This window comes from Carcharodon carcharias, chromosome 19, assembly GCF_017639515.1.
Source record: "Carcharodon carcharias isolate sCarCar2 chromosome 19, sCarCar2.pri, whole genome shotgun sequence".
Taxonomy (NCBI): Eukaryota; Metazoa; Chordata; class Chondrichthyes; order Lamniformes; family Lamnidae; genus Carcharodon; species Carcharodon carcharias.
Genome location: NC_054485.1, coordinates 2,998,535 through 3,012,846, shown reverse-complemented (window position 1 = coordinate 3,012,846; position 14,312 = coordinate 2,998,535). Strand labels below are relative to the sequence as shown.

Sequence of the window (14,312 nt, the reverse complement as noted above, 5' to 3'; positions counted from 1 at the left end):
AGCTGGTTTAAGGGGGCCGGGGGGGGTTGGTGGGAAGACAACTGGGTGGGGGGTGGTGTGGTTGTAGGGACAAGCAAGCAGTGATAGGAGCAGATAATCAAAAGATGTCACAGACAAAGGAACAAAGAGGTGTTGAAGGTGGTGTTATTATCTGAACGAATGTGCTAATTAAGAATGGATGGCAAGGCACTCAAGGTACAGCTCTAGTGGGGGTGGGGTGGAAAGACTAGCAGGGCATAAAAGATTTAAAAATAATGGAAATAGGTGGGAAAAGAAAAATCTATATAAATTATTGGAAAAAACAAAAGGAAGGGGGAAGAAACGGAAAGGGGGTGGGGATGGAGGAGGGAGTTCAAGATCTAAAGTTGTTGAATTCAATATTCAGTCCGGAAGGCTGTAAAGTGCCTAGTCGGAAGATGAGGTGCTGTTCCTCCAAAACTGGTCGAACTGGCACCTCATCTTCCGACTAGGCACTTTACAGCCTTCCAGACTGAATATTGAATTTAACAACTTTAGATCTTGAACTCCCTCCTCCATCCCCATCCCCTTTCCATTTCTTCCCCCTTCCTTGTGTTTTTTCCAATAATTTATATAGATGTTTCTTTTCCCACCTATTTCCATTATTTTTAAATCTTTTATGCCCTGCTAGTCTTTCCACCCCACCCCCACTAGAGCTGTACCTTGAGTGCCCTGCCATCCATTCTTAATTAGCACATTCATTTAGATAATATCACCACTTTCAACACCTCTTTTCCTTTGTCTGTGACATCTTTTGGTTATCTGCTCATATCACTGCTTGCTTGTCCCTACACCACCCCACCCCCCACCACCTTAAACAGTTCTGTTGAAGGGTCATGAGGACTCGAAACGTCAACTCTTTTCTTCTCAGCTGATGCTGCCATACCTGCTGAGTTTTTCCAGGTAATTCTGTTTTTGTTCTGTTCAAAATCTATCCCATTTAGCATGGCGGTGGTGCCACTCAGCAGGATGGAGGGTATCCTCACTATGAAGGCAGGACGTCATCTCCACAGTGACTGTGCGGTGGTCATCCCCACCGAGACTGTCATGGACAGATGCATCTGCAGCAGGCAGGTTGGTGAGGATGAGGTCAAGTATGTTTTTCCTTCTTGTTGGTTCCCTCACCCAGTCTAGCAGCTACTTCCTTTAGGACCCAGCCAGCCGTGGTCCGACCAAGTCACTCTTGATAATGGACATTAAAGTCCCCCCTTGTCACCCTCAGTGGTGTTCAACACAGAGGATGCACTGCTCCATCAGCTGAGGGAGGGTAATGAGCAGGAGGTTTCCTTGCCCATGTTTGCCCTGATGCCAGTTCAACCAGCTCTCCCATGCAAGGAGGACTTTGCCACGTCAGGTCACCAGGGCTGTGCTTGCCATTGTCATTTCTGGAGCCTAGGTTGATGCCAGATTGGTTGATGCCAGATTGATTTCATTCCTTTTTGTGGCTTTGTAGTGGTTTGATACAACCAAAGCTGAGTTTCAAAGTCTGTGGGTCGAGTCATATTAGACTTTTAAATTCCAGGTTTTTATTGGATCCAAATTCCACCATCTGCCGTTGCAGGATTTGAACCCGGGTCCCCAGAGCATTACCCTAGATCTCTGGATTACTAGTCCAGCAACAATTATGCCACCGCCTCCCCACTGGATGGGGACCAAAGCAAAAATAGGAAATAACTAAATAAAAATAAGCATTCTAATAGGGAAAGCATCAAACTGGAGGAAAGTAGCCTAAGGGAACAAATAGACGGAGTGTACACAATTCCATCAAAAGATCTGACAGCATGTTCCAGGTTATATCACTGTTGTGGTTCAGATCACATTTATAAACTCTCCCAGTGGTTTATGTTAACATCTGGACTTTTGGAGATAGTTTGTAGCTTCTGGCTATGTTCCAGTTCTCCTAAACTCCACATGCAAATTTCTAAAATACAAAAATCCCTTGAGATATTTGCAAATCCTATAAAAACAAGCAACAGAAATATCTTCAAAGTAACACACTGCGCACTCCAGGAAGCCTGAGTGATGCATTTCCTATTCAGTTAAAATAAATTTGTTGTATAGCACGAGGGCATGTTTTCTGACAGCTTCCTATCGGTATCGTGAACAGTTTAAACTTTACGTTGAGTTTCCTCCCATTTTAGAAATGAGACGAAGTAACACGCGGGAGGATAAAATCATCCCGGACATTATTTAGATGGGGGTATTTCAGTGACTGTTGGTACTACTCCGAGACAGCAGTTCTAATAAAACTGACCTCTTTTCGATGGCATCTATATTCCTGATCAATAGCCAAAGCTCCTCTTTGTCTGCAGCTCTGGACGCGAAGAGCAGATGATGGCTCGTGATGCACAGGGTCCCCTTCACCGGCTGCAGGAATGGGCGAGAGAGCAGGACATGATCAACTTTAGAAGTTTCGATCAGTTCCGAGAACTCCATTCCACAGGGACCCGTGCAGATCAGGAACTACCGAGCAGCCCCCATCCCAGTAAGTAGCAGCAGCGTCTCAGAGGGGGGTGGGGGTCGGGAAAGGAATGGGACTGCACACCCCAGCTCATTTGAATACAACGTAACAAAGAGCTATTCAAAATGACCTAATTTGGCATCTTAGATTCATTTGTTGTGATCTGTAAATAGCATGTGGAGAAAATTGAAACACACACACATTAACGACACGGAAGTGGTTTGGTAGCTGTGTGTGTGTGTGTGTGGGGTGGGGGGGGGTGTTCTTTTTCTTTTAAAAAAACTTTACTGCCTTTCGCTGATATAATTAACGGTTTTACAGAAACATCCCTCTCGTTAAAGAATGGGCGGCTCCAAAGAGGATGCGATATTGAAAGTGATTTGTTGGTCTCATCAATCCATGGCACAATATTCAGCGCGCGTGCCCGCTACAAACTCCACGGTTCATCCCAGTGACTGTGTTAGTTGATCCCAGGTGATCCCTGCGATGCTCGGTCACAGCTTGAGGTTGAGAAAGAAAGGTGCGTTTTCTTCGATCGCGGATCCTTTCAATCCTCTGTTTTCTTGTTTCACAGTTTTAAAGCTGCAATTGCAAAAGTTTCAAGACCAGACACTTAGAAATATTTTCCGCCCCCTCCTTCCCCACCCACCCCCCCCCCCCCAAAAAAAAAAGTGTGGGATCAACTTTTTTTTTTGAATGTGTGGTAGCAGGGAAATGGGAATTCAGATTGTTTTTGGGGTCCCAGGATCGACTGTTCCTTTGACCATTGACAGGTCAGCTGACGAATCCTGGTAACCAATGAAGACTTTACAGAGGTGGGGATTGTAGGGCCAGGATTGAGACAGACAAAACCCGAAGAGCAGACAGATGAACTTATTTTTGGTGCGTTGACAATATCATGTCTCTCTCTCTCTCTCTCTCTCTCCTGGTCAGAACAAGAACCATGTTTTCACCGCTGAAATTTGCATATTTTAATTCAACATGAGTGGAGTTGAAAGGAAGGTTTGGCAGAAGCTCGGCTGATATCTGTCCACTCGGAGCAGAGTTCAAACTTTATTCCACTGAACTTTAAACTGTCCTAAACTGATAGGTTCTAAAAAGGAATGATCGCAGCTCATGCTTGAAGCGATATAATAATAATAATAAGGCTCCCACACGCCATCGTTTTCACCTCCCTTTCCAAATTGAGATTTCCTGAAGACAAATCCCCGTAAACCCATAAACGGGAGCCCCACTCCTGGCCCCACCGCCTTAACATAAACCAGTGCCCAGAGTGGAATCATTCTGAACATTGCTGCTCAATACAGGCAGCTCAGGTCAGGCATCTGTGCTGCACAGAAAGGCGGATGTAGCTTTCAGCGTTTTTTTTTTGCAATTCGAAACCTCAATCTTCTGGGGTTCTCTATAAATGGCAACATTGCTAAAACATTATCAGCCTTTGCAGATTTCGTAAGGTGGAAGTATTCAAGTGCCATTTGCTTCTGGCATTTTGCTTAAAATATTGTTTACGTGTGTTGTGCAGGGGGAATGGACGCTAAATGCAGCAGTGCTCCTATCTCAGCAGAGAGAGGCGCTGGATTCCTGTGTGTGAAATCCATCGTGTTTACTGACATGTGAGATGTAGGTGATTGTAGAACAACAGATCACGGTCTATCACGTGTAGAAAATCTGACCCATTTTACCAGGATTCTATGATACAGACTGAGTCAACAGCAACTTGCTTTCACGTAGTAAAGGACCCACTGCAGAATTTCAATGCAGCATTAGAGAACAAAACTTACACTGAGGCATGTGAGGTGATTTCAGGTTAGATGACCAAAAGAATGGTCAGAAAAGTAGGTTTTAAGAAGTGTCTGAATTGAGGAAGGTGAGGTAGAGAGGCGGGAGGTTTAAGGAGGGAATTCTTAGGGTCCAGGCTGCCAATTGTAGAGTGGTTAAAATCAAAGTGCTCAAGAGGCTGAATTGGCAGATGTCAGGAGATTTCAGAGGGTTGGGGGTCTGGAGGATGTTATAGAGATTGGGAGGGACAAGGCCATGGAGGGATTTGAAAACGGTTGAGAATTTTAAAATTGAGGCGCTGATTAACTGGAAATCACTAGCAGGTTGATTTCAAAGGGACAGCTCATTTCTGTTAGACACATACTTGTTTGCAAAATATATCCCTCATTGATAAGCATTAATGTAACTTGCTTCAATTGGAAAAATTGTATTTTATATCTATAAGTAGCAGCCCCTATTCCCTTACACTTTCTTTTCTTTACAATATGGTAATGTGCAAGGACAGAAATATCAGGAAGAGATGAGCTGAGGAGTGCAAGTGGTGGTTTTTAAAAGGGAGGGATAACAGCTGAGGAGAAGCATCATTTACAGTGGGAGATAGCATAGGGACCAGGAAGGGAAGTTGGGTGGTCAACTGTTGAATGGGAATAGGGTCAAGACAGCAGGAGGTGGGTATCAGGGACAAGATGAGCTCAGAGGAGCGCAAGAGAAGTCAGGAAAGAAACTAGAGAAAGATCTGTATTTGGGGCCTGTGCAGGGGAAAACCTTGGGGGAAGGCTGATTGGTGGCTAAGGGGAAGTGACAGGGCTGGCCCAGCCACTAGACAATCTAGGTGGCAAAAACCTGAATTTTCAAACTTTAAAAATACTATCAATATGACTTTATTATGAGCTTGAGCAACTTAACTGAGTGCCCGGGAGCAGGGCACTATTCAGTTTCAGTTCAGTTCCTTCTCTGTTCCTCCCTGTCCCTCTGGAATTTTCTAACAGGCAACAACAGCGAGCAGCTATTTCCCAACCCTGCCCACCCCGGCACATATCCATAGTTTCCCGATTGTCTCCCTCCATATGCATGTGCTCGCTGACCATCCAATTGCTTCCCCTTCCTTGCTCCATCTGGGTGTTGATCTCACAATGTGGGCTGAGGTCTCCTGAGAGGTGTGGGAGTGGAGCGTGAGAATCTAAGTCTGGCTGAGGGAACATGGTACTGCAGAAGCCGAGCAGTAGGATGGGACTCGGGAGGCTGAGACCAGAGCAAAGGCTGAAGGTAGGTCACAGATAACAACTTCCCTGAGTTTGACAAGTTTTAGTGGTTGAGTAAAAGTGGAATCATTTTATTGTATTCATTTTCAAAAGTTAATTATGGGGTATGATGCCAGGCTGAAGGTTTGCTTGGAGTGGCAAATACCCTGGTGCCAGCCCTGGGAAGGGAGCACGCAGCTGAGGCAACTGAAAGTTGCTAACTAGTCTTGATGACAAAGTTTGAAAATTGAGCTTCTTGTTGGAGGTGAGGGTGCAGAGGATGGGTACATGTGTTCAATGAGAAATTATTCCAAATAGATTTTGCAGAAACTTTGCCCTCTCCCATTCATTTCCTTTACAAATTCACAAGTTCTAGACTTTCCCATTTGTAAGCTGGTCAGCTTCATTACCTCAGCACAAATTATTGATGCCATACATTGTTTCAAAGCAATTTCACAAAGATTACAAAATCACCATTTCACTTTCCCAAAAACCTTACTTTCAGAGAACGTAGAAACTGAAAAGAATGCCGCAGCATGTAATGGTCAAACCAGGCTGAATAGTTAACATAAAACAAACTCTGCTCCAGGGAATCAAACACAGCTAGCCAACCAGATTGAGCTGAGCAGAGATAGCTTCACTATATACACTACAAGTCAAGTGGGGCATTTTGAAATCATATATAGTTGGATATTAATCTCTGTTACATCTTAAGCCTATGTAGTCCTATGTATTAAGAGCTGATGTGTGGAGGGGAATGTATTAGCAAGTATAGAGGATAGGTTAGCTACCGGAAACAGAAAGTAGGCATAAATGGGTCACTTTCAGGTTGGCAAGATGTAACAAATGTTGTGCCACAGGGATTAGTGTTGGGGTCTCAACTATTTACAATTTATATCAATGACTTGGATGAAGGGACAAATGTATGGTTGCTAAATTTGATGATAAAAAATAGGCAGGAAAGTAAGTTGTGAAGAAGACATAAGGAATCTGAGAAAGGATATAGATAGGTTATGTGAGTGGGCAAAAAAATGGCAGATTGAGTATAATGTGGGAACATTTGAAATTGTCCACTTTGGCAGGAAGAATAGAAAAGCAGCGTATTATTTAAATGAAGAGAGATTGCAGAACTCTGAGGTGCAGAGGGATCTGGGTGTCCTGGTACATGAATCAGCAAAAGTTGGTATACAGTTACAGCAAGTGATTAGGGAGGCAAATGGAATGTTGTCATGTATTGCAAGGACTATGGAATATAAAATTAGGGATAAAAACAAAAAACTGCGGATGCTGGAAATCCAAAACAAAAACAGAATTACCTGGAAAAACTCAGCAGGTCTGGCAGCATCGGCAGAGAAGAAAAAAGTTGATGTTTCGAGTCCTCATGACCCTTCAACAGAACTGATTGAATATTAGGAAAGGGGTGAAATATAAGCTGGTTTACTGGAGGAACAGCACCTCATCTTCCAACTAGGCACTTTACAGCCTTCCGGACTGAATATTGAGTTCAACAACTTTAGATCTTGAACTCCCTCCTCCATCCCCACCCCCTTTCCGTTTCTTCCCCCTTTTGTTTTTTCCAATAATTTATATAGATTTTTCTTTGCCCACCTATTTCCAATATTTTTAAATCTTGTATGCCCTGCTAGTCTTTCCACTCCACCCCCACTAGAGCTGTACCTTGAGTGCCCTGCCATCCATTCTTAATTAGCACATTCTTTGTTCCTTTGTCTGTGACATCTTTTGATTATCTGCTCCTATCGCTGCTTGCTTGTCCCTACAACCACACCACCCCCCCCACCACTTCTCCCCCCCCCCCCCCCCCCCCCCCCCCCTCCCCCCCAAACCCCACCTTAAACCAGCTTATATTTCACCCCTTTCCTAATATTCAATCAGTTCTGTTGAAGGGTCATGAGGACTCGAAACGTCAACTATTTTCTTCTCCGCTGATGCTGCCAGACCTGCTGAGTTTTTCCAGGTAATTCTGTTTTTGTTTTATAAAATTAGGGATGTTTTGCTGCAGTTGTACAGGGTGTTGGTGAGACCATATCTGGAGTACTCTGTACAGTTTTGGTCTCTTTATTTAAGAAAGAATATAACTGCATTAGAAGCAGTTCAGAGAAGGTTAACTCAACCGATTCCTGGGATGAGGGGTGGACGGTTACTTTATGAGGAAAGGTTGGACAGGCCGGGCCTATATCCACTGGAGTTTAGAAGAATGAGAGCTGATCTTATTGAAATGTATAAGATCCTGAGGGGACTTGACAGGGTGGATTCTGAAAATTTGTTTTCCTTTGTGGAAGAGACTAGAATTACGGGGCACAGTTTAAAAATATGGGTACTCCATCGGAGATGAGGAGAATTCTTTTCTCTCAGAAGGTTGTGAGTCTTCGGAACCCTCTTCCCCAGAGCGTGGTGGAGGCAGGTTCATTGCATATTTTTAAGGCAGAGGTAGATAGATTCTTGACTAACCAGGAAGTCAAAGGTTATCAGGGGTAGGCGGGAATGTGGACTTGAGGCCTCAGTTAGATCAGCCATGATCTTAATGAATGGCGGAGCAGGTTCCAGAGGCCCAATGGCCTACTCCTGCTCCTACTTCAAATGTATGTTCATATGTATGAATTACTTATGGTAATCATAAGCTACCATCATACATCATGGAGATGCATACAGCTGGGTGTCTATGCAAATTATTTTGTCATCCATTTTCACAACATGTGTGCTCTATCTTGGGGAGTGTGATACCATTTTCTAACAACACTTTCAAAAGTAACAAACCACACCATGTGCCTAAGTTTCACATGGCTGCTCGCACACTGTGTTAACTGGATCCAAGTCGGTTGGTAAAGTCAAAACTAAGACACAGGGCCTTTCCTTGCTGAGAGAGTTTATTGACTTTATTCAGTGTCAACACTCCTCGCCTAATGTCTCAGCTATCCTGTATTCAAATGCTCTTTTAAATAAACAATAAACTAATAAACAAACTAACAAAATGATGCCCCCTTAAAGGGACACTGCAACATAAATAAAACTTTCAAAAGCAAATTTATCTAATTAAATTAAAATGTCATTCTCCCCTATTTATATGTGTTCAAATACCCATTGCCTGTCTCCCTTAACAATGTAACTGATATTCACAAACCTTAACAATGTAATTGATAAGACATTGACACTCTGCTTTGGAATAACCTTACATTTAAAAATGGGAGACAGTATTTAAAATTCAAAACACAAACAACCCAGAACTGCTTAAGAAAGAAACAAAAATGAAGTGTGCATTTATAAAACAGTTTTAACAACCACAGGATGTCCCCAAAGTACTCCTTGTCAAGTCCTCAGTGTAACGTTTCATCCAAACAACAGAATTTTCCAACAATGCACCTCTCCCTCAGTACTGCACTGAAGCTCTAGCTACTCAGCTTAGATAACTCTTTGGAAAGAGGATTAAATCCACAGCCTTCTGGCTCAGAGATAAAGATGATACCTCACAGCCATGGCCAACACTGTTCCTGGGATGAGGGGGTTGGCCCATGTTTGTGTTCCCATGTGTCTGCTGATCTTGTCCTTCCGAATGGTAGCAGTCATGGGTTTGGAAGGTGCTGTCTGAGGAATCAGTGCATCTTGTATATGGTACACATTGCTGACACTGTGTGCCGGTAAGGGAGGGAGTGAATGTTTGTGGATGGGGTGCCAATCAAGCAGGCTCCTTTGTCCTCAATAGTGTCAAGCTTCTTGAATGTTATTGGAGCTGCACTCATCCAGGCAAATGGGAAGTATTCCATCACACTCCTGACCTGTGTCTTGTAGATGGTGGACAGGCTTTGGGGAATCAGGAGGTGAGTTACTCGCTGCAGGATTCCTAGTCTCTGACCTGCTCTTGTAGCCACAGTATTTATATTGCTGGTCCAGTTCAGTTTCTAGTCAATAGTAACCCTCAGGATATAAATATTCTCTGAAGTTGAAAAGAACGAGAGCTGATCACGTTGAAATATGTAAGATTTTTAAGAGGTATTAACAAGGTAGATGCTGAGAGATGTTTTCCTCTGGCTAAAGAGTCTAGAACCCTGAGAACTTGTTTTACTGACTTGTCTTTTTTTTTATATTTTGAAAATGAGGGGAAAACTACTGATCCCAGAAGCATAGATTCCAAGAACACTTTTAGGATTTTAAAATTAAAAGATTTATTCACAAGAAAAAGAAAACCCAAGCACACAGTTAAAACAGTGTTACAAAACATTGCCCCCCCAAAAAACCCACTTGGTCAGAACACACAAGTACACCACTTGGCAACAGCTCCCTTATAGATTTTTCATCATAAAAATCCAATAATATTACCCAAGGCTAAACTGCAGTTACTTTAGTAAAGTAACCACACAACTTCTCATTCTCTTCCACTCTGCTGTAAAAATCCAAATGGAAGGTTCAGAACCAGACTGCTTTCTAAAAATGAAGACTTTTCTAGCTTGAAACTGGACGTCTGCTTCATATTCACACATTTTCTCAGCACACAGCTAACCTAACTCAACTCAACATCTTGCTTTAAATAGCTATTTTCCCTTTCATCTTGAACTCTATTGTCCTAAGCACCTCTTTGAACTCAATGTTTCCAAAATATAAAAATCTTCCATTTCTTCTATCGCCTCCACTTTTGGGTCGAATAAAATTTAATAAACTTATTTACCTATGAAACCTTTGTAAATTGTAAAACTCCCTTGTCATCTCTAAACTACCCTTCAAAATTTAACAGCTGAAAAGTCAAGTCCTTAGCTATCACCAAAGCAAATTTTAAGACCCAACCTATTTACTCATACACTTAACACCCCCCTTGAAGGACACATGAACTGTAGCAGCTCAAGAAGGTTTCTCATTACCACCTGTTCAAGGGTAATTTGGATGGGGCAATAAATGCTGGCATTTGTTTATTTATATTATATTTATTTATCGTACATTCAACTTCACCATAGCCTCTCATTACAAATTCATGATCTAATTCCTTTACCGTCCATCTCTCAGTTCCCATAGACAAGTTGTCTCTATGAACCTTCCCCCAGTTTAATTACCCATTTACACACACACACACCTTTACCGAATACCACCATATTGCCAAAAATATTTAAAAAGTTAACATCCAATCTCACACTCAGAATTATATAGACTATATACAGCTCAGAAACAGGCCATTCAGCCCAACTGGTCTCTGCTGATGTTTATGTGATCACCCACCCACTCCATTTCATTTCATCCTATCAGTAGGACCTCCTATTCCTTTCTCCTTCAAGTGTTAAAATGAATTCAAACCAAATGCCAAAGTGACTGAAGTTTCCATACACAATGATGCCCTGATCCTAGTTGTCAGAATACCAAGTGAACCCTTGTGCGCAGTTATGGTGTTGTGATGCAACAGCAAAACTTAACTTTTAGCAACTAATTCACATACAGGTTGGTCAGCAAAATTGAAGCCCATGGAATAAAAGGGACAGTGGCAGCCTGGTAACAAAGTTTCCTGAGTGACAAGAAACTGGGAGTAGTGGTGAACAGTTGATTTTTAGGCTGCTGGAAGGTTTATAGTGGGGGGTTCCCCAGGGGTCGGTACTAGGACCACTGCTTTTCTGATATATATTAATAACCTAGACTTGGATGTACAGGTTACAATTTCAAAATTTGCAGGTGACACAAAGTTTGTGAGGAGGAAAGTGATAGCTTTTTTTTAAGTTTGTTTTTGAGATGTGAGCGTCTCTGGCAAGGCCAGCATTTATTGCCCAGTCCTAATTGCCCTTGAACAGGTAGTAATGAGAAACCTTCTTCAGCTGCTACAGTCCATGTGTACTTCAAGGGGTTGCAGAGAGGCTAGTGGAATGGGTGGAAACACTGCAGATGAAATAAGTGCAGAAAAGTGTGAAATGATTCATTTTGGTAGGTAGAACACAGAGAGACAATATAAAATAAAGGGTACAATTCAAAGGGGTTCAGGAGCAGAGGGTCCGAGCTTATATGCGGGCAAATCATTGAAGGTGGCAGGGCTGTTGGGAAAGTGGTTAAAAGGCAAACGGAATCCTGGATTTTATAAATAGAGGCATAGAATACAAAAACAAGGAAGCTAGGACAAACCTTTATGAAACACTGGTTCAGCCTCATCGGGAGTACTGTGCCCAGTTCTGGGCACCATACTTTAGGGTGGATGTGAAGGCTTGAGAGAGTTTGCAAAAAAGATTTATGGGATGGTTTCCAGGGATGAGGGACTTCAGTTACTTGGATAGATTGGAGAAGCTGGGATTGTTCTCCTTGGGAGAAGAGAAGGTTGAGAGAAGATTTGATAGAGATGGTCAAAATCATGAAGGATCTGGACAAGGTAGGTAAGGAGAAATTGTTGCCATTGGCAGAAGGGTCAAGAAACAGCAGACTCTAGTTTAAAGTGATGGGCAAAAGAACCAGAGGTGACATGAGGAAAATTGTTTTTAGGCAGTGAGTGGGTAGGATTTGCATTGCACTGCCTGTGGTGGAACCATAGAACTATAGAAAAGTTACAGCACAGAAGGAGGCCATTCGGCCCGTCTTGTCCATGTCAGCCCAAGGACACCCAGGCACCCTTTCTAATCCCACCTTCCTGCACCCGGCCCATAGCCCTGCAGCTTACAGCACTCAAGGTGCAGATCCAGGTACTTTTTAAAAGAGTTTAAAGTTTCTGCCTCTACCACCAACTTGGGCAGCAAATTCTAGATACTCACTACCCTCTGTGTAAAAAAGTTCTTCCTCATGTCCCCCCTACACCTTCTGCCACTTATCTTGAATCTATGACCCCCGGTTCTAGAATTCTCCATCAAGGGAAACAATTGTATCCTGTCTAGTCTATCTATTCCTCTCATAATTTTGTACACCTCATTCAAGTCACCTTTCAGCCTTCTTTGTTCTAAGGAAAATAACCCCAACCTATCCAATCTCTCCTCGTAGCTACACTTTTCTAACCCTGGCAACATTCTTGTAAACCTCCTCTGCACTCTCTCTCCAGAGCTATTACGTCCTTCCTGTAATGTGGTGACCAGAACTGCACACAATACTCCAGTGTTTTATACAATTCCAACATTATATCCTTATTTTTATATTCTATACCTCTGCCAATGAAGGAGAGCATTCCATATGCCTTCTTTACAACCTTGTCTACTTGAACAGCTGCCTTCAGGGACCTGTGTACTCGTACGCCAAGATCTCTTGCTTCATCTACCCCTCTTAGTATATTCCCATTTATGTTGTAATCTCTGTAACTGTTTGAACTCCCTAAATGTATGACCTCACACTTCTCTATGTTAAAATCCATCTGCCTCTTTACCGCCCACTCCACCAACCCATCTACATCGTTTTGGAGATTATGGCTATCCTCTACACTATCCACTACTCGGCCCATCTTTGGAGGTAGAATCACCCATGGCTTTCAAAAGGGTATTGGGTAATTACTGAAGAGGAGACTTGCAGGGCTATGATGAAAAGATAGGGAAGTGGGACTCAGTGAGTTGCTCTCACAGAGGGCTGGCACAGACAGAACAGGCCAAATGGCCTCCTCCTGTGTTGTAACCATTTTCTGATTTTATATCAGCTGATTGGCAAAATATCCAACAGTGACATGAGGAAAAAACATTTTTCACGCGGCAAGTGGTTAGGATCTGGAATGCACGGCCTGAGAGTGTGATGGAGAAAGATTCAATCGTGGCTTTCGAAAGGGAATTGGATAAGAGAGAAAAAAGAATGGAAGGCCTCCAGGGAAAGGGCGGAGCATGGCTCTTGCTGAGTTGCTCTGAGCCAGCACCGACACAATGGGCAAACAGCCTCATTTTGTGCTGCAGCCATTCTATGGTTTAAAATATGTCATTGTATAAAGGGAGTACACATGGTCTTGTTGTGATGTGACAGCTTAACAACTCTCAGACAGAATGGGAAATAACTCACTTGCGCTTTTATTACTTCCAGCAGCTTCTTTAAAAGTGGTACCACATGGGACCCTGCGCCAGGGCCTCTATACCTGCCTCGAGCACATTAAGTGTTACCGATAAGTGAAGCCATCAGCCTAATAAGAATTTATCTTGCGGCGCAAATCTTTTGGAGATACAATCGTACATTTTCCTTAAAGCAGTACTTTACACGGAGGAGAATTTTCCGGTCGACGATTGGGGGGCGGGGCCCGCTCGCTGTTAGGTGAAATGACGTGTGGTGATGTCACCGTGCGTCATTTAGGGTTTCAGTTCGGTGGGCACGCGGCCAACTTGGCTGCACTCCGGCCGCCAAACTGTCAAAGGCCTATTAAGGCCTGTTAAAAATTAATTGATATAATTAAATGAGCTGCCGGTCCGACCTTAAGGTTGTTGGGCAGGCGAAGAACCCTGGCGGCCTTTGCATTTTTCATTGAACCTCATCCATTGGGCGGGATGGAGGTTTCATGAAGTGTTTTAAAATTCGATAAAAAATTTTTTTTAAATTCATTGACATGTTTTGAAAGTTTTTATTTACTTTATTCAGATGTTTAAAACTTAAATGAATGTCCCTGAGGCTCAGAGGTGCCTCAGGGAGATTTCTGTGCTCTTTACGCGGACCAGGGAATCCCACCCCCGTCCGCACAGGGAGTGCTCAGCGCTTCAGGGCGAGCGTCACGCTGGGCGGGCCTTAATTGGCCCCACCCACATAAAATGGTGGTGCGGCCTTGATTGGGGGGGGCGCAGATCTGGTTGGCTCCCGCCCCTGGACAGCTTCCCCCCCCCCCCAACAGGGGGGGGGGGAAATTCAGCCCATGTTATTATTTATTTGATATATAATGCATGTCCTTAATAAAA

The 14,312-nt window shown here is 43.2% G+C and overlaps 2 protein-coding genes across 7 annotated transcripts in view; one reads left to right on the top strand and one right to left on the bottom strand.

Annotated features, from left to right (window-relative positions):
• LOC121291405 (myotubularin-related protein 9-like) overlaps positions 1–2,454 on the bottom strand; it is a 54,516-nt gene extending 52,062 nt beyond the window's left edge. For 3 of the 5 annotated variants that reach the window (XM_041212519.1, XM_041212520.1, XM_041212523.1), the window contains exon 1: positions 2,273–2,454. In XM_041212519.1, coding sequence (XP_041068453.1) covers positions 2,273–2,454 — 182 coding nt within the window. The remainder of the gene's footprint in view (positions 1–2,272) is intronic. The other 2 variants (XM_041212524.1, XM_041212521.1) reach the window with 2 other exon arrangements.
• The window catches only part of fam167b (family with sequence similarity 167 member B), a 36,354-nt gene continuing 24,122 nt past the window's right edge, over positions 2,081–14,312 (top strand). The window contains exons 1-2 of one of the 2 annotated variants that reach the window (XM_041212526.1): positions 2,081–2,503; positions 2,801–2,999. In XM_041212526.1, coding sequence (XP_041068460.1) covers positions 2,966–2,999 — 34 coding nt within the window. In that variant the 5' untranslated portion in view covers positions 2,081–2,503; positions 2,801–2,965. Of the gene's footprint in view, positions 2,504–2,800; positions 3,000–4,925; positions 5,525–14,312 lie in introns of those variants that run through there. The other variant, XM_041212527.1, reaches the window with a different exon arrangement.